We start from the raw sequence: 20,576 nt of genomic DNA, 5'->3' as shown, positions 1-20,576 counted from the left end.
ACACACACAGCAAAAAATCCACCTCTCATCTGTCCCTTTGCTGGCAGAAGCTGCCAATCGCCCGCCCAATTGCTGCAGCGTCAATCAATCAACACCAGCCCTTGACGCAGCAACCAATAGCATGCCCAAAAGCTGCTGTCAGCCACGGCAGCAACCAATCAAACATCCACCCTATGCATTACCCATGTATAAGACTCCCACTTTTTAGCACGATTTTTAAATTAAAAAACCTAGTCTTATACACAGAAAAGTACAGTATACCCAAATTGTTATAGTGTCTGGAGTTTATTATATAGATTTTTCTTTGTTAGGGGGAAATAGCACTGATTACCTAAGAACAAAACACACTGTATGGTATTTATTTCACTGTAGTTATAGTCATGAATGCTCAGAATGTGATTCATTAGTTCATTGTTCCACTAGATGGCACACAAGTCCTATCTTTTAGCTTTTCCCAGAGGATATTCTAGAAGTTAGCAGCTATTTTAACAAATTAACCTGGAGGACAGACACTGGTCCTTTTTAGAGGCAGTAAAAAGCTAAAGTAGCTTATTTTTCTGCCATTCATGGCAAGATGTGCATATCCACCGAAACAAATATATAACATAGGAACATTTGAAGTTCCTATCAGGACAGATATAAGTATCCATGAATCTAACCAAAGACAGTTGTTCCACAGGTCTCTTTTTTTTCTAAAGTAGGCTAAGCATTTATAATGTGCAGCTTTCAAAGAGAAGATGTTTCAGTCACATGGGATGTAGAGAGATTAGTGATGAGGGAGCGATTTTATTTGGTGTGCACTGAAAGGCGAATCAACCCAATTCACATTTTCCAAAGCAACCTGAGAACCAAAATGCAGCCATTCTTTGAAATTTGCACTTATCTGAATTTTGCCATGCTGTTTTCCAGCAAAATGACATGTGCTGGGATAAAGTGTGCATATTAATGTATGTATTAGTGAAACAAACATAGATTCGTATGTTATATACATACAAGATGTGTTCTATTAGAGAAAACTGCTTTGCAAAAATAAGCACTAGTTGACAAAATTGCCTACAAACATGTGCATTTCACACTAAAATGGTGGTGGGTTTCCAAAAGGGCTTCTTTCAAAAGATTGCTAACCAGTGTGGAAATGTGGAGACCTGGGAAAAATGAAAAATGGAGAAAACCCAAAATTGATATATCTGCCCATCCGTAGTAGAGATAGAGAGGTGCATGAAATAATTTTATGTTTTATTTCAGTGACTTAGCTTGATTGCTGCTTTTGGAAGTGAGGAACCCAAAGTTCAAATATCTGTCCTAATGTCATTTACCAGGTAGCTTTCAGTCATAATTCCTCAAGTCCATATCACAAATTAAAACTTTAAGTCAGACACACTGAGACTAAGAGCCACGAGGCCTCTCTGATCAGATTTTTTAAGGCGGCTTACAGATAAGAACAAGAATCACTAAAAACATAGAAAAACCAAATATATGTAAAACATACCAATAATTACAAAAAAGCAACAAAAGCCAGTGATGAACACAAGACATTCAAGTTCATTAGGTTCCCATTTTAATTTGAACCTATTGATTCCACACTTCTCCAACTTTTGCAGTGCCGTTCTCCATCACAAAGGCATGTCTCTTAGAGACAATGACATTCAAAAATGCATTTTATTGTGGCAAATAGTCTGCAAAAATGCATACATACTGTTATTTTAGTGTGTGTGTGTACAAAAGGATAGAGAGAGAGAAATGGGGTAAACTGAAGATTGAAAAATAAGAAACAGCAGAACTGAAACTGAACGATTCTTTCATCTCTAGTTAATGATGTGTGTGTGTATATGTGTGTTTAATATTACACAAATTAATCAGCAGAAGTGTTCTTTGCAACCCTCTGCTCATTTCACCCTCCACTCCTAACATACAAGCACAAAACATTCCCACACTGCAGCCTGGACAGCTACTCCCCTTCCAAGCTGGGGCTCTGCCTGCCTTGGGGCCTAGCTTGGAGAGTAGGACGTGTGTGAAACAGACGCCCAAAATATTATCTTTCAGGAGACAACTTGATGTTCTGACACTACCAGTTTTTGGCAGAAAATAATATATTTAATTCATCCTTCTGTTTATTTTTTTAAGGTTTTTTTGTGTGTGTGTTTTTGTTAACCTGTGTTGTTTTGGCTGTTAAGAATCTGACAGCCTTAAAACCAGAGATTAAAAGAAAGGGCTGGGTATGCTTTTGTTGAGGGCGAACTGTCAACTGTGGAACGTCTTCCTGACATTATAAAGTTTCAACATTGCTTTGAGATATTTAATGGGAAGCAATCCATAAATGGAAATAAGTACACAGGATTGCAGGCAGAAGACAGCCTGTTTGAGTTCAACGTCTTCCATGTTAGAAAGATAATGTTTTGGATCCAAAGAAACACGAGCAAGAGGGCAATAGTTGGTGGTGATATGCTCCAAAAACATGTTCAAGAAAGATTTGATGCAGGGCTGTAAAAGGGTTAGGATTTCCAAAAGTCTTCCCATGGGCAGAAGGTACGTTTGATCTAACCCATTAACTTCATTAAAATTCCAGTGGAGATCTTCAGAAATCCTGAATGGGCATTTCAGGAAATTGTCTTAGGAGTTACAGAATTGCATTGGTGAAGTAAAATTTTCTTTCTTGTATATCAAGTTTTGGAACTAAACAAACTATCTGCTAGTTGTATCTTAATCAAAGCTGCTTTGATGATAGAATAGTTTATTTGATCTTCAAGCACCCTTCTTGTGAACTTCTTGAGCACACAATGCAGGTTTCTCAAAAACATTTCAGCCTTTTAAATTTTATTAGTCATACCCCTGCTTTGTGATTTAGCTCTGACAACTCAAATTTCCTTCATTTCCCACTCATTGTACTATTGCCTTACTGATGCCACATGATCCTAACTTCTTGTTAAATTGTTGTTGATTTTCTTCTTGGATACAATCATTAACTGTAGCATTTGCACTCCTTCCCCTTGTAACAATCAGATTACCAAAAAACTGAAATCTAAAAGACAGCGGAAAGTAAATTCTGTAATTTTTAAAAATTGATAATGCATTGGCATCTTTCCATCCTGCAACAGGTGACTATTGGGGGTCTCTTCTAGCAAAGCAAGCTTAGACTTAATTACCTCAATCGGATACCAAATTGTTTTAAGGATTTGGGATCCTGTTAGGTTGGTGACTGGTTATTATTCCGCATTTTCTCTAGCTGCTGGTGTACAACTGAATTAAAGCAAAGAAATAGTGAAGTCTAAGCTGTTTAACAGCCCAGTAATAAGAATTTAGCTTTTTCCAGTTGCCTTGAGTAGAAGTAAACCCTTCATCTCAACTGGGTTATGAATTTGACTGTTAGGTATTAGAAATAAAATAAACCAGTTGCTGCAATGTTTATATCTGTCAGTCACACTATTAATAATTTGAATGAATACCTACATTTGCAAATAACAATGGTGTCATTCCTGCTAAGGGTCAGTGGGAGTTTTGCTGCTAACGTGACACAGGAGTAAGGATTCAGTTTTTACCTCTCAGGCACTGACATGAAACATGTTCCTTATAAGGATGGTATTCTTCTGGCCACTTATATGTCACAGGATGTTATTTTCATAGAGCTGGTAGTAGCAAGTGTTAACGTAAATCCCATAATTGACAGGTTAGTGGTTTGTGGAGGCAGTGACTTCCCCGGAGGGGATTTCTTGATTAATTGTGATGGCAGATTTAAGGCAGACTGGTTGCCAGTGGGAGGCAGCTGATTACACAGTGTCTAATTACAGACTTTCCACTTTCCAGGGCAATGTAGTGTCATGCGTAAACCTGCCAAAATTCTTTCAAGACAGGAAATGCAGGGGAAGCTAGGCTGACCAAAAAGAAAGACACTGCTAGCAAGGCAAATCTTTGATGGATCATGTATAAACAAGAAGCAGGGACAGTAGGAGACAGTGAGCTCATTGACGACATTGGGAGGCAGTCTGTGCAGTTGGGGTAGAACCAAAAACACCAAAGGTCAAAATCTAAGATATACTTCAGCTATGGGTAAGTCCCTTTCTCTCCCTAACTCAGATTGATTTCTGTACCTGGAAAACAGCAATATGGGGCAATTCTCAAATCATAGAATCATAGAATCATAGAGTTGGAAGAGACCACAAGGGCCATCGAGTCCAACCCCCTGCCAAGCAGGAAACACCATCAGAGCACTCCTGACATATGGTTGTCAAGCCTCTGCTTAAAGACCTCCAAAGTAGGAGACTCCACCACACTCCTTGGCAGCAAATTCCACTGTCAAACAGCTCTTACTGTCAGGAAGTTCTTCCTAATGTTTAGGTGGAATCTTCTTTCTTGTAGTTTGGATCCATTGCTCCGTGTCCGCTTCTCTGGAGCAGCAGAAAACAACCTTTCTCCCTCCTCTATGTGACATCCTTTTATATATTTGAACATGGCTATCATATCACCCCTTAACCTCCTCTTCTGTTAACATAATGCTGTTAACATAAAAAATACATGCCAATGCTCATACTGTATAGTACAAAAAAATGGGGTTTGCAAAAAAATTGTCATTGTGGTGTGTTTCTGTCCATTACTACAGTTGGTCAGCCTGACCCTACAGAAGACTTGATTCCATTTCCTTATCTGCCATATTTTCCATTTTCCCTCCCCACAGCCAATCAGCTCCTTGGTCAGTCCTCATTGGGTTCTTTTGGAGTTCCTCCCACTCTGGTTTTACTTCTTTTCAAAACTGCAATGCTACAATCATTGTTGTTGCCCCAAACCTCCTGATAACCCCCTCTTGTGCGTGTGTAAGCCATGGCATCTCACCTGAGCATCAGAAATTAGACAAAATGACTCCATTGCATGCCAAAGTGCAAACAGCCTTCTGGGTTATAACTGATATATCCTGTGTAATTTGTAGACTTAATGGGTCTCCTTCATTGAGAAGGACAGCTGAAGCATATATTGTTCCATCATGACTGAACTTCCTCTATCTACAGTTCACAAACAGCCACAGGGATATGTGAGAGGGAACACTCTCAGTTCAAAATAGGTGATGGTAAGGTCCAATGCTCTGCCTTGTGAACTGAGGGTTTACCTAGGAACATGCCCCCCAAGATTCTCTGTAATGTACAGGGTCTCTGTTGTAGAAGTTTCTTGGCAGATGCTGATATGGATGATGTTGCAAGGTGGTAAAAAATGGAAAAAACACACACTATGCTATGCAGTTCCATGTTAGCTGTCAGCACTGCCAGATGTTTATTACCATTGCAGGTCAATGATCAAACATCGCAAATTACATATCAGATATCAAGACCAAACATCATTTGGCTGAAACACAGACAGCAATAAAACTCTACGAATATTAGGAAACTATTCCAACATTTGCTGTTGTTATCACTGAATAATTTACATCATGAAACTTTAATTAAAGTACATGGTGTTCCCAGGTGATTTCCCTCCAGAGAGAAATACTTTGAGAATATTCAGCATCAAAATCATCCACAGAAGAGAATTTTGAGGACAATTTTTGTTTTATTTCAGCTGCAAATGTTTCACAGGTAACTTGGATTTTTGTAATCAGTTTAAGTCCGGCTCATTGTATGCCAAGGCAATGTGCCACCCACCACCCCATTTTCCACAGCAATAAACCAGGCAGAACACAGTGATTTTTGGATCAAATAAGGCCACAACTTTATTGATTGCAGATGTTAAGAGGTTTGGCATAGGTATTGGATACAGCCATTGACTTCAAGCCCACCTGCCGGAAGTATATCCAAGATCAATCCAACAGCGGGAGAGTCCTATGACTTATATCAAGTAGGAATACCCCATGGGATGGCTGTCTTGATGAGTGCTGTGGCCCTAGCCCCCATCTAGGACAAAAGCAACTCCTCACATATCTCTTTAGTTGGATATCCTTTTCTCATAGGGACAGGCAGAGCCACAACCTCCCCTCCAGCCAAGACTAAGGCTTACCCAATGCCTAAACCACCAAAGTTGTGATGACTGCTGTGAGGTAGACAAAAACAACTAGAGTAGAACAAATTTGCTGGGTGGATAAATTTCTACCCAGCCCCAAATACGGTGACCAGAAGTCCACAGCAAGGCCAAGCGAGCATAATTAAAGCTGAAAACATAGGCAAGGCCCAGGGCTGTCCGGCTTTTAAGCCCAAGGAGTGGACCCAAGGGAAGCCTGAATGCTCCATTGGGCTTGCTTCTTAGGAGAGCCTGTCTCCAGGCCCATCCACGACTGGGCAATTTGCAGGCAGGCAGGCCTGAATCCAATGCCCTGGCCATTGACGCAAGTTGTTAGGTCCAACGTTAAGTGCCAGGCTGCAACACCACCTGCCCCTTTAGTGGTAAGTGGACTTGCTACAAATGTACTCTATTGATGCTTTGACTACTTGGCCAATGCCAAACAATAATTGACCAAATATTTCTTTGCTGGTTGAGTTTATGAATAACTGGCCCATCCTAATGCAGTCGGGGATTGTTACACTCCTAGAACAAGAGAGAATGGAGTTGATTAAAGATTGAAGTATAAAGTATGTTTTGATGGCGTGAATCACATTTAAGTAATTTGCAAAATATGCTTTGCTCATAAGGAGCAACCAAAGCTTTTCTCTGACCTGTGGGGTTCTCCAGGATCACAATCTGCTGGGATGTACAGCACATCCTCTCTCCCTGTTCCACTCTCTTCCCGTTAGCAGGTGATTTACGTGACCCCCATTGGCTTCTGTCAGTTACCTTTGATTTGTGAACAAGCTGGAATGAGCCCAGGGCTGGTGGGATCGCATGGTGACAGAGGGATGTTTGAAAGAAAGGTTACATGCAGCCTTCCACTCCTGTGAAAGCCAAACATGCCATTTTTCATAGCTGTAGCTCTGTGATTTCACCTTGCTCACTCGTTTGGCAGGAAGCACAGCTACCGCCTGATGACAGTTCTGAAACAGAAGCAATTGAAAGGGCTTCTTTATTATCTGGAGGTCAAAATAATCAGAAAGTGGAAGAGAAGCAGACAGTGTGACATACAGAATGAACCAGGGTTGCCAGACCCTTATTTTAAATTGAGGGTGAAGGGGAGAGAAAATTAAAGAAACTACCCTAATGACAGTAATAGTCCTATGTCAACAGAAAAGTGCACTTTTATTTTTAGTGGAGAAGGAGAATCCAGTGGTTTCTTTCAATGGGATTAACTTTTACCGGAAATCGATTTGCCTCTTGACCTCAGAGTTCAGCAGTAGTCAAAGCAGCATTTGCTCAGTGTGTATCTCTTTAGAGAAGAAACCTTATTTTTAACCATCAAATAAAGCATGGGATGCAGTAGGGTAAATGATTGAGCGCAGTCCCATTGAGTTCAAGGAGACTTGCTCACAGGTATAGGATTGGAGCCTTAAAATAGTTTTTATAGGTCAATCCTATGCATGTTTGCTCAAAGGTAAGAAATTCTGACTTCAATTGCACTTACTCCCAAGTAAGCAAGTATAGGACAACAGCCTAGGGCTGTAAATCTAGATGCACTTAGATGCACCCATGGTGAGACTTCCTAATATATACATATATATGCATAGAACTGTAACCTTGCAAGTCTTGATTTCATATTCTTAAAGGTATGCACTTATTTATTTAGCCTTTCACCCACCTTGTCCCCCAAGGTCAATGTGGATTGAACATCAGAAAAACCAGATACACAAGGATGTGATGATTGCTAAAAGTCACTTGCTGTAAGATGCCTGCCCAAGTTCTTCTGAAATATTTCAAGGGGGGAAATTATTTGCTTTTTAATTAGGTCAAGTGTATCTGTGCGGTATGATTAATTGCCTTAAAGGTAAAGGGACCCCTGACCATTAGGTCCAGTCGCAGACGATTCTGGGGTTGAGGCACTCATCTCACTTTACTGGCCGAGGGAGCAGGCTTACAGCTTTTGGATCATGTGGCCAGCATGACTAAGCCACTTCTGGCAAACCGGAGCAGCGCATGGAAACGCTGTTTACCTTCCCTCCGGAGCGGTACCTATTTATCTACTTGCACTTTGATGTGCTTTCGAACTGCTAGGTTGGCAGGAGCAGGGACCGAGCAATGGGAGCTCACGCCATCATGGGGATTCGAACTGCCGACCTTCTGATCGGCAAGCCCTAGGCTCTGTGCTTTAGACCACAGCGCCACCCGCATCCCAATGTACTTCATAATCCATTCCTATCCAATAATCCTATCCATAATTGTGCTCCTACCAAGAAAAGCGCTCCCTGGCCCCAAAGAGACATCAACATACTCAGGCAGCAATAGGTCCAGATAGTTTTCTCTCTTGAGGTTGAAAGTAGAGCAGGCTTACAAAAATTTTCTACTCCCATCCTCTTAAAATATATGTTACAAATTGATAGCTATTTATCAATGGATAATACAGTTTGGAACTCATGATGACAGAAGGCTTTCCTATCCCAAATTTAGGCTCTGTATTCAAACTAGTTATTCCCAATGCAAGATCTTTTTACAAATTCATTTCAACAAACTGATTCTATGAGACATTTTCAAATGTAACTTCTGTAAGTCTTCAACAAAGTTTAGTTTCGCTTTTACATATGGTATCCTGTTTTTCAACAAACCATGGTTAGTTATACAAGCTTGCTTTCTCACCTAATGACTTGAACTCTAGCAATTCATAATAGTTTAGTATTCAGTGCAAAGATGGCTAATGTTAAATTTGACAAGTTCATGCAACTCAGCATATGTGCTATCTGTTAGCAGTGCCTGAATGTCCAACCTGGTGGTCTGACATTAATGGAGCTCTGATGTGCCAGTAACATCCTAATCTCTTCAATCATATTGATCCGCTGAAGAGCTGAATCGAGTTTGAGTGCTTCTTATTCATGTTGTTTTTGTAGCTGCAGTTCGTAGTTTGGGTGATGGGCCAAAAGATGACAAGTCCTTTACTCCACTTGAAATGGCTAGTGAAAACATTTTTAAAAAATAAAAAAATCAATTATTGCTTCTGCAAGGTTTACACGCCACTGAAAAAGTTTTGTAACTCAGCCAAAATGATCAGTTTTTCAGCAGGACCAGCCCTTACAAGTATCAGATATGTCTGAACAAAGCTCTGCTCTATTCTGCCTTGCAGTCACAAATGGCTGACGATATCCCTGTTGAATGATGTTGTTGAGTGATGGGAAACATACAAGTAGTACTCAGGACAAATGTCAGAATGGTACTTTGTACCCTAAAGATCTATTGCAGACTTGTGCAATCAGGAAACACTGGAAAAAGGCAGGCACTCGATAGCTCCAACGCTGGAGAAAATAGACTCTGAAGACACTTCCCAGTCACCTAGCTGGATGCCTCATCACCCAGGCTCCTCTTTCCCAACGTCCATTGAGGCAACAGTATTCAGGGAACATGGGCTTTCTCTGCACTAAAAAAGAAGAGAGCTATTGGGCTGTTTTCCCACTTGAATAGGGCACCATTACGATCTCAATGGAGTCAGAGGGAAGTGGAGAGATTGACATTTGTGAGCACCCAGAGGCACCCAGATGACCGGCAGGAGGCGAAGATGGCCGCCGAACTAGCTGCAGAGTTCTGGAGGTTATCTGAGGCAAGTTCTAAATCTGCTTTTTAAACAGGCTCGACACCGGGCCAACCTTTGAAACTCCCTTTATAATATTTTTTAACTCCTCCAGAGTTTTTTAAGTAGTTTAATAGTCCTTTTAGCTTGCTGCTTCTAAAGAAAAAGAGCTCCTTTGCTACCTTGTTATCTTGATGTCCGGAGGGTTTTGCTCCCCGCGACGCCGCACCCCTCAAGTCTGACCGACAACAAGGAAAACGGTTGACAGCTGATTTATTGCCAACTCCGTGCTACGCTCTGAACTATAAGCTATCAAATTACAAATTACAAACAGCTATCCCAAATCTTGCCTCATTTTGGACCTTAGCCCATAGCTGGGTGGACAAAGATTTACAAATGGTACTTACCAGAAAGCAATGTAGGGACCTGGGGATAGTGACAAGCCCACTGTTCCAGGAGTGTTATGAGAAACAGAGTAAAATCACGCAATACTTTTTACACACAAGGGACAACGAAAATGGAAATGGAAATGAGCAAAAGATGGCTGAGATGGCTGAGTTGAAGCAGGATGAGGCTCTTCCTTTTCCCTCTGCTGCTCAAGATCACTCAACCTTCTCTAGAGGAATACAGGACACAGAGAATAACAACCAAAATAGAAATACAATGAGCCTGGCCCATGAAATAGTCTTGGCTGAGATATTATCTTCAGAGCTACACGAAGAAACCCGAAACTCCCAGAAACCCCAGACTTCATCTATGGGCTCCCAGACGGAAAACAATGACTGCTATCCTCAGGACTGGCTGCTCTCTATAAATCTGGATCTGGCAGCTATGAAAAAATACTTAACAATAACAAACGGGCTGCTCCTGACATTAGTGGAAAATTATCCCTTCCAAGCTAAAGGCTCAGAACCCTATGGTGTTGATCCACAAACCACCCCTCAAGGGCCAGAATATACAAAGCAACCAGCAACCAGCAAGTGCACACAAGGATCAGCAGCGGAAAATCATTTACACCAAGGAAAGGACATAGGACTGCATGTATCTGCCCCTAAAACTGAATTTCCTATTGAAGTAAATCAAAAGAAGCGAGGCATTAGTAAGAGATCCCATAAGAAGAAAGCTGAAACTAAAAAGAAAAGTAAGAACATAAAAACTGCAAGGAAATCTGTTACAAACCGACGTGCATGCAAAGTATGCTGGAAAAGACTATATAAGCTGATTCCAACAAAATCAAAAACAAACTCTAACAAACCTGCTACACATGGCAGCAGAGAGAACAACAGTGTGGATCCAGGAAAAAAGATCCAGCTGAAGTCTCTGAAAGAAACATCATTGCTGCCTAATAAAACAAGTGAGGAAACGGAATCACTACCCGGGTGCTCTATGCTGAAACCCCAAGGATCCATAAATATTAAAGAAGACTCACCCCACACTATTGATTATGGCAGATTTCAAGATGAGCCAGTAGCAGGGCAAGACCTGCCCCAGGATAAAGGATGGAAACTGATGTTGGCAGATAGGAAGTTAGCTTTTCTTAACTACCCGAAGCCAAAGGGCTTCCTTACACAGGAAGAACGCTTGGTGCATTTTGTGAATATTTTAGATGATATGCTGCCAGGGAAAATAAAATTAAATGACATTACCTCAGTAGATTTCATATTCTACAATGGATATTCTCTGCGAGTGATTACCTCCTTCAAAGATCAAAACTTGGCTAAATATATATATAGATCAAGACATCTGCTGTCAAAGAAAAGGATAACGGTAACAAGATTTTTCGAAAACAGCACATGTTTGAAATTGTTCCCTGATGAGTTTACGACTGCTGAGATAAGATTTACTTGTAAACCAAAGGAGGAGAGAGGACACTCAAAAGACAAACTGGAACATACTGAGCAAGGGCCCTTGAAACTAAGACAGGAGATGAGATTGCCTAATGAGGGGATGGATAACTTCTATCCAGAAGAAAAGGCATTAATAAACCAGTTTGGATTGTTGCCTTTCTTTGCCCAATCTGAGATCTTGAGAAGACTGGAGACCCTTAGAAATAAGTTAACAGAGATGAATGCTCAGGAAAAAGTAAGAGAGAAAGAACCGGCAACGGACCAATTGAAGAAAGAGAACCTCTCTGAAAAAGCTAAGACAGACCTCATGAAAGATTACTTTTATAATACCTCTACAATTGCGGAGATAAACCTGTTAACAACAGATCCAACACAGCCCGTAAGGGACAGCAACAACCTACCATCTAAGAAGGAAACCATCCCTATGGCAACCACGAAGGACTACCCTTATATTACCTCTGCAGCTGCAGAGATAAACCTGACAACAACAGATCTAACACAGTGCGTAAGGGACAGCAACAACCTACCATCTAAGAAGGAAACCATCCCTATGGCAACCACAACGCGCTCCTGGACCAGCATGAGATACCTGGATGAGGATGAACTTGGCACCAGTCAAATAGAACACCTCAAGGTGGACTCGCCAAAAAAAGGAGTACTGATCACTAACGTTAGCACGCTGCACCCCTCAATTGATTCCATTGAGTACCTGGGCGATAATACATCTATGGACATTGCCAAAATGAATGAAATCCAACTAACAGATAAAAAGATAGGCCCAAAAAATCTTTCAAAGGCAAATTGACTAAGACCAATTTTTGGCAAGACAACGTGCAACCTTGCCTTGCTAACTTGGAATATTGCAGGCTGGCAAAAGAGGCGTTCTGACCAATCCTTTGCTAAATATATCCAGAGACATGACATTGCGTTTCTCCAGGAGACCTGGAGCACAAGTGAAGTGGAGTTAAATGGTTTTTCTGCGTTCTCCCTCCCAGGTCTTTCAAGTACTAGAGGGGGGCGAGTTAAAGGTGGGTTAGTTACCTTAATCTCAACAAGGCTAAGGGCCACATTTAAAAAACTAGACCCACTAGACCATCTGGCCACAGCTGTGCAAGTACAGTGGAGAACCCAAAGCTGGCTGTTGATTAATGTATACCTACCTCCACAAAGAGAGAAAAGACTGATAAGAAATACTTGGGCTCAATTAGAACAGTATCTTGACAAACTACTAAATCAATTTCCTGATGCCTCTGTAGTGGTGGCAGGTGACCTAAATGCCAGAACTGGACAATCTGATGAGGCTTTGTGTGCCCATTTCCACGAAACAGCCCCCATTATAGAGGAAACCCACCCAATACCAGCTAGAATCTCAAAGGATAAAGGCTGCAATTATGCCGGCTTATGCCTACTACACTTGGTCAATAAGTTGGACCTGGTTATATTAAATGGCCGCACAGAGGGGGAGAAGGTCGGAGAATTCACATTTATATCTAACAATGGCGCCTCCACAATTGATTATATAATTGTGTCGTATGATCTTCAAAACAAAGTTCTGGAATGCAAAGTGGAGGAGCGCTTAGACAGTGATCATCTGCCATTAAGTGCACTTGTGGCTGCGGGAAAGGATTTATCCTGCGCTGAAAAAATCGAGCATTCGAGCCCTACAGCTTTGGAGCTCAGATATTCGCGCATTAGATGGACAGATGAACTGCATAAGGAAATTTCAAGTAGGCTATGCTCAAAGGAATTCCTCATTAAGAGAGAAAACCTCATAACTTCCTCAAGCCATGAATTAAAGATAAATTTATTTCAGGAGCTAATTTTACTCCTTCAAGATCCCCTGAAGGAAAAAAGGAACAGGCCAAGTAGACAATCCTCAGTATATAAAAACTCCAAACCCTGGTTCGATCAAGAATGTCAGGATATGAAGCTAAATTTACTGAAAAAATACAAGAATTATAGATCTGCCAATTTACCCCAACTCCCCACGGGCTGGTTTGAAGATAAACGGAATTATAAAATTTTGATCAAAAACAAAAAACTCCTGGCACAGAAAAGAGAATGGAAATGCCTAATAGATGTATCCAGAGAGAGAGATTCGGCCACCTTCTGGAGACTGGTAGCAAATGGAGTGCGACCTACTTCCTCAGAAGTGGAGTATACTATACCTGCAGGGACTTGGGAGGCATTTTTTCAATCTTCATATTCAGCTCTGCCTCTGACACAGCCACTAATACAGTGTGCGGCAGATGATGAGTGGCCTCCGGTGTCGGTTGCGGAGATTAGGAGGCTTATTCAGGCACTCAAATACAGAAAAGCCCCGGGAGCAGATAACATCTCTCCTGAACTTCTCAAAGCCAATATTGACTGGTGGGCCCCAGTCCTTGCCACCCTTTTCACCAGCATAGATCAAACAGCAATAATACCAGAGGACTGGGGATTGGCAATCATCGTTCCCATATTCAAGAAAGGCTGTAAACTTGATCCAGCCAATTACAGACCAATCAGTCTCTTAAGCATCATCAGCAAACTTTATGCAACTCACTTACGTGAAAAGTTTGCGGACTGGCTAGAACAGGAGCACATCCTAAAGGAAGCCCAGGCTGGCTTCAGGGCACATAGATCAACTCTAGACCAAGGACTGGTATTGCAACATCTAGTGGAGAAATACACCTCAAAGAAAGGAGGCTCTCTCTATGTAGCCTTTATAGATTTCAAATCAGCCTTCGACTCGATACCCCGGCACAGACTTTGGGAAAAACTAAATGTCACAAACATCGATAGACGTCTTTTGCTTCTTATCCATAGACTACATGAAAATACTCGGATCCGTGTTAGATGCGACCGTTATGGGAACCTATCAAAGGAAATCCAAAGTTCCCATGGTGTCAAGCAAGGCTGTGTTCTTGCCCCTATTCTTTTTAACTTCTATATAAACTCCTTAGTCGGAAAGATGGAGGAAGCAAGTACTCACTCCCCAAATCTAAATAATACACCAATCCCGGTCCTTTTGTACGCGGATGATGCGGCACTTATTTCCTTCTCTTGTGTGGGTCTAAGAAAACTTTTACGAGCTCTTACAGAGTATTGCGAAGCTGAACACCTAATAATAAACTACACCAAATCAAAAATTATGGTGTTCTCCAAGAGAAAACTCCGACATAAATGGAAAATTAATAACCAACCTATTGAGCAAGTAACATCTTTTAGATATCTTGGAATAATTTTCGATGAGAAGGGATCTTGGTGCCATCAGATTAAGAATTCCATTGTAAATGCGCAAAGATCTTCCAGAGCTATCATAAGATTCTTTTATAGAAAAGGAGGTCAATATGTTCCCGCTGCCTCCCAGGTCTTTGTTGCAAAAATACTTCCACAATTGACCTATGGCACCCAGATATTTAATTGTCAAAAACTCAAGTCCCTGGAATCTGTACAAACTAAATTTTATCGTTCCCTACTAGGGTTACCTACCTGTGTCTCTAACACTGCCGTTAGGCTGGAGGTTGGCCAACTCCCTATTAATGCCAGGATATGGATCCTGAAGATTCATTTCTGGCTAAAACTCATATTTTTCCCAGTGGGAGTGGCTCCATTGACTCTACTAGACCCGTTCCAGTCTAAATGGAGATTGTCGCTCTATGAAAAACTGAGGGGCCTGGGGCTTTCCTCACAAGAACTTATAGCCTCAGGCTTTGAAAAGGCTAAAATGATGGTGAGCCAGCGAATAGGAGATGTAGAGCTTCAGGACCATATGAGCAAGATAGATAAATATCCAGCTATCCAAGATTATGGAAAAGGGTTTAACCTAACCCCATATTTGATGGACCTACAAATCGCAAAATATAGGCGGGCGTTTACCCTTACTAGATTTGATGTATTGCCATCTGCCTTACTAAAGGGCAGATACGAGGGCACACCCTATGCTGAACGAGTTTGCCCATGTGGTCTGAAGGAGGTGGAAACGGCTTCACATGTGTTGTTACACTGCGACCTTTACGGGGATATCAGGTTACTGTTTATCTCCCCTATCGTTCAGAAATTTCCAGGTCGATCTGAATCTCAGCGGCTGAAAATCCTACTAGGAGACAAAAACCCAGAAGTAACATTGAAAGTGGCCAAGTTTTCTGCGGCCGCGATCAAGCGGAGGGCATTAGCTGTAAAAAAGTAAAAGATCTGACCCCTGGATAAGCCCCCCCCCTTTTTTAAGCCCATACATATACTGTAGTGCATATATGAGTATGTATATGTGTGTGTGTGTGTGTGTGTGTGTATGTGCATTGTTTTTATGTATAATTTTACAACTTTTAACTGACACCACCATTCCCTTGTAAATTATTGCTGCCTTTTATGTTTTGTTTTTTTCCCTTTCTTCTGGTCTATGACCGTAATAAATTTATTCATTCATTCATTTGAATGATGAAAGGAGGGTTACACAAGTCAGGCGTTCAGTGGGGAAGGACTATTGCTAGTAGCAAAGCACATGCCTTCAAAGAATCATAGAACTGTAGAGTTGGAAGGCACCCCAACGATCATCTAGTCCAAACCCCTGCAATGTAGGAATCTCAACTGAAACATACATGACAGATGGCCATCCAACTTCTGATTAAAAAGTTCCAAAAATGGAGAGTCCACCATCTTCTGACGCAGTCCATTCCACTGTCAAACAGCTCTTACTGTCAAAAAAAGTTATTCCTGATGTTTAGTTGGAATCACCTTTCTTATAACTTGAAGCCTCGGTCCAGTATACCTGAAGGAGCATCTCCACCCCCATCGTTCTGCCCGGACACTGAGGTCCACCTCCAAGGGCCTTCTGGCAGTTCCCTCGCTGCGAGAAGCCAAATTACAGGGAACAAGGCAGAGGGCCTTCTCGGTAGTGGCTCCCGCCCTGTGGAACACCCTCCTACCAGATGTCAAAGAGAAGAACAAGTGCCAGACTTTTAGAAGACATCTGAAGGCAGCCCTGTTTAGGGAAGCTTTTAATGTTTAATAGACTATTGTATTTTAATATTCTGTTGGAAGCCGCCCAGAGTGACTGGGGAATAAATAATAAATTATATTATTATTATTATTATTATTATTATTATTATTATTATTATTATTATTATTATTATTTTATTATTCATGTCCTGCCCTCCAGAGCAGGAGAAAACAAGCTATTTCCTTCTTCCATGGTGACAGCTGTTGAGATCTTTGAAGATTGCAAAGAGTAGACACCTGCTACACCAGGGATCTGATGGTTTGCCCAAGGAGGGTTGCCTATTCAAGGTGAGCATCAAGAGATGCCGTTTCCTAACTCTCTTCGTGGTAGCAAATACACTAGAGCTGAGTTAGGGGAGAGATTGCCTTTGGCTAGTTGACTGCAAATCAAACACATACGTCAACAAGGCTGTGGCCCACAACTGAACCCATTTGCAGTGCCTTGTGTTTTCATTCCAGGGGTGTGGGGGAGGGAAGGCGGAAGCAATCATGTTTTAGGTTGGAACAAATTAATACAAGCAACGCTAGGCACATGTGACACGGTGATCATGGAAACGCTGGCACAGCTCTAAGTATAAAAGAACCATATGACCATGCTTTAAAAACCACAGTACACTGTAACCCATTATCAAAGAGCTGATATACAAACAATGGATCAAAGTCTCCCAGCATTCCCATGCTATGCGTAGGAAAGCCCGGCTTTCTTCTGTTTCAGATGAACTCAAGATGAAAATGCGGCAGTGAATGAAACCTTTTCCACTGATGAGAGAGAGGGAGAGCAATAACTTAAGAAGCCTTTACTGATGTTAAGCTCTCAGGTGTTGCCTTCAGGCAGCTTTTGTGTGTTGTTGATTATTAATCTTTGTAGCTTAATCACTATAAACACGGATGATAATTATCTTAAAAGGGAAAATGCTTTCTTTGTTGTCTTCAGCACAACATTAGGTGTGTGGGTTTTTTTTTTACTCTTCCCTTAGACTGTAAACCACACTATCTAAACTCTCTCCGAAGTAAGAAATATAATCCTCTAAAGCGGAGCAAAAGTATTTTAGCCAGGAGGTGGTTGTCAAAGCTGTGGCAGTTGGTAAAGCACTTTGCTTCTGCAGGAAAGCCTTTCGCTTGAATCATTTGGAAATCTTTTCTTTTTGTGCTTCTGTATTTTAAATGTGCACACATAAATGGCCTCAGCTCTGCTCTCGTCATGGGCAACAAGTCATGTCCCAGAATGGCATCTGCACCAAAAGGCACATTTCAGCCGGTTCAATGAAAACTATGTGGTCAGTGCAATGAAGGTGGGAACAAGTGGAACCTGCAATGAAACGTTGTAGTGTGGAGTGCTGCCCTTCACGGTTCTAGCCAGGCAGCTATGCCCCTTTCCAGGATACTCCATTCCGTTCCCATTCCCACCCACTGTTTTACATTTCCCATTTCCCATTTCCTCCTACTCAGCAGTAAGTCAGCATTCCATATCCACCAAGCTCAGTCTCACTAGCCTGCTCTGTGATCCACCTTATTTTTTGTGTGTGTGACAGGGGGACATCTGCCCTTATATTTCTGGTGGGATCTGATTAGACAATCCTCACTTTCAATTCTATGAATACATTAAGAAAATAATATTTTTAGAAGTGCTAGACTTCCAGTTTTGGTAAACATCCCAAAGATGAAAAAGCTATAGGTGAAGAAGTTAATACAGATCCTTTGGTGCCTTTGAAAGTCAGGCCAAAAGTAATTTGCCTAGAGCTATGCCGATTGCCCCAGGAATTATTCAAGCTCTCTTGACTGTAATTTAAGGCTGATTTATGTGGTACATTTTTGTGGCCAAACCTCACATGCACCGGATTGTGTGTGTGTTTGTCTTTCCTAATCAGCAGCTCCTCTGCTGACTTGAGAGTCTCCACATTCAAAAGGCTTTCAAGCTTTAAAAGCTGTCTTGAGATTCATGCAACAGTTTTGCTGTGGAATCAAAATTGATCCAAAAAGCTCCAACATGCCATATGTAGCCCTCTTTCCAGTATGTCTGAGCAATAGACAAGAAATCAGGTTTTGTAGGTGATTTGTCTGCCTCTTAAAATGTCATGTGCATTGTCGTGCAAGATCACAGATCTTTGGTGATCGGTTCTCTGATACTTTGCCTTCTAAAATTATTCAAAGGCATGCCCAGATGTGCCTAATTTCAGTGATGAGATCCTGCTTGGGGAAGCACATTTACTGAATTTGGGATTTACATTCAGTAGCATGCACTGACTCCCCCACGCCTGACCACCATTCCCCATTCCATTTGTTGCTGGGCAATCTGCCAAGTGGAGCTCCATTTTAAGGCTTGAGTAGTTAAGCAGCTTTCCTTCACACGGAGCTGAATTGACAGGTTTGCTCCTGGACTAATCACACACATAGTTCTTTTGAGACAAAATTGCATGTGACAATATTAAACCCTGGTCACCTTTGATGTAAAGATCAGACAATGAACCCATGAATGGCAAGGTTACACCACCATGCTATTCACCAGTAATTCTTTTTTTACTACAGACGGAGATCAGAAATGCCAGTTTCTGAACCAATTATGAGTTGCTGGCTTAGGAGAGCTTCCTATCAAATCCAAATGTGGGCTATACTCCATAGTCTATATTCACAACTGTAACCAATATCTTCCAGAATTGGATAAAGGTTTATAAAAGTGGAATCTTAACATTTTGTGGACAGACTCTAAGAGCACATGGATCTGTTAGAACAGAGGAAGGCAGAGGTGGCAGCTTCTCAAGATGATAGGGGAGCCCAATGCAATGTCTTGACTTTGCACATGCAGCATCATGAGCAGCCAGGGGGTAGAGCCAAATGCCCTCTGAACATTAACATTGGGGGCCCTCAAAGTGCCTTGGCCCCCAGGAGCTGGCTCCTATGGAGGAAGGCTTGAGACTACTGTTCAAAATATTGGAAGGGGTTCAACATTGCACCAAGATGATCATTCCATGAGGGCAAACACTTCGGCTTGCCTGATGGAATAATCCCTTATGATGATGTTGCTGTTGTTGTTGAACTTTGTTAGTTACTTTATCTTGCTCAGGACAACTGAAAGTGACTTACAACCAACCAAACAGATAATAAACCCCACATAGATACACTAAAACCAAGAGAAGGGCCTACTGCATGAGGGAAATGTTTTTCAGTTGGATGACCACACTCCCTCATGGGTGGTGGCAGGTGTTCTAGGTACCACAGATGAGTGGCAGGAAGGGGCAGGGGCAGCAGACCACATTCCAGCCATGTAGAAATCAAATGCTCTCTCTCTCTCTCTCTCTCTCTCACACACACACACACACACACACTCCATCCAGGTGATCAAAAGACATTGTCACTTCACAAGGGCATTCCAACCAGGGTAAACATTTGAGGAGGGCTGGTGAAGGGTTTCAAGGGCTAAACATAGAGGGCTGGAGGATTGTGTTCTGTCCTTCTCCCATCCCAGGCTAAGAATCCTCATCCCAGGCTTTTTTTCCTAAATAAACAGCTCCTGTCGGGGCACCCTCACCGATAATGTGCTATGGGTTGCAATCCCAGTGAGCACAATGAATAGTGATCAGGTTATACTTGGGTCTTCCTTCCCTACATTGCTCCCCCTTCCCTACATTGCAATTGATTTGCTTTTTTGCTAATTGCCCATTGCTTTCGTAACCCTGGGTTGTTGTTGGGTTTCTTTACTGAATTCCCAAGTCCTAAACACTTAAGTGCTGGAGACGAACTGAATTCAACAGTGTGCTTCTTAATAATGCAGCCTTGATAGGCCATGTAACAGCAGATGGCACTAACGCACTAATAATAAACACTCCACAAAACAGCACCATATTTACAACACATCTACCAACCCATACTTTTCAGAAAGCATTTTAAAACACTCTTTTCTATAGATCAAAGAAGGCTGCAATATACCAGGTCAAGCTATTTGCACAGTCTGCTTAGCCCGCTATATTGTCTGCTTCTCTCATAGGGCAGCAGCAATTCAAGGTCTTAAGGCAGACATCTTTCAAATCACCTGCCACCAGATCCTTTTAACTGGAGATGCCACAGGTTAAATCTGGGGATTTTTTGAAGTGGGCCTCTACCACTAAACCATGCCCCCTCCCCCATTTCATTTTTATTTAGCACTCAGTCTGAACTTTACCTATTTATTCCTCCTTTTACTAGCAAAGGTAATAGAT

At 41.7% G+C, this 20,576-nt stretch overlaps 1 protein-coding gene across 1 annotated transcript in view; it reads right to left on the bottom strand.

Moving 5' to 3' along the window:
* Positions 1-20,576, bottom strand: part of LOC309541070 (uncharacterized protein) — a gene marked incomplete at its 3' end in the record, with an annotated part of 74,225 nt that overhangs the window by 6,831 nt on the left and 46,818 nt on the right. The window contains exon 5 of the mRNA XM_082238479.1: positions 6,748-6,944. Within this exon, the coding sequence (XP_082094605.1) occupies positions 6,748-6,944 (197 nt within the window). The remainder of the gene's footprint in view (positions 1-6,747; positions 6,945-20,576) is intronic.

The sequence above is a fragment of the Podarcis vaucheri genome (assembly GCF_965113315.1).
Source record: "Podarcis vaucheri genome assembly, chromosome: 9".
Classification (NCBI taxonomy): Eukaryota; Metazoa; Chordata; class Lepidosauria; order Squamata; family Lacertidae; genus Podarcis; species Podarcis vaucheri.
This window is presented reverse-complemented; position numbering and strand designations above follow the sequence as displayed.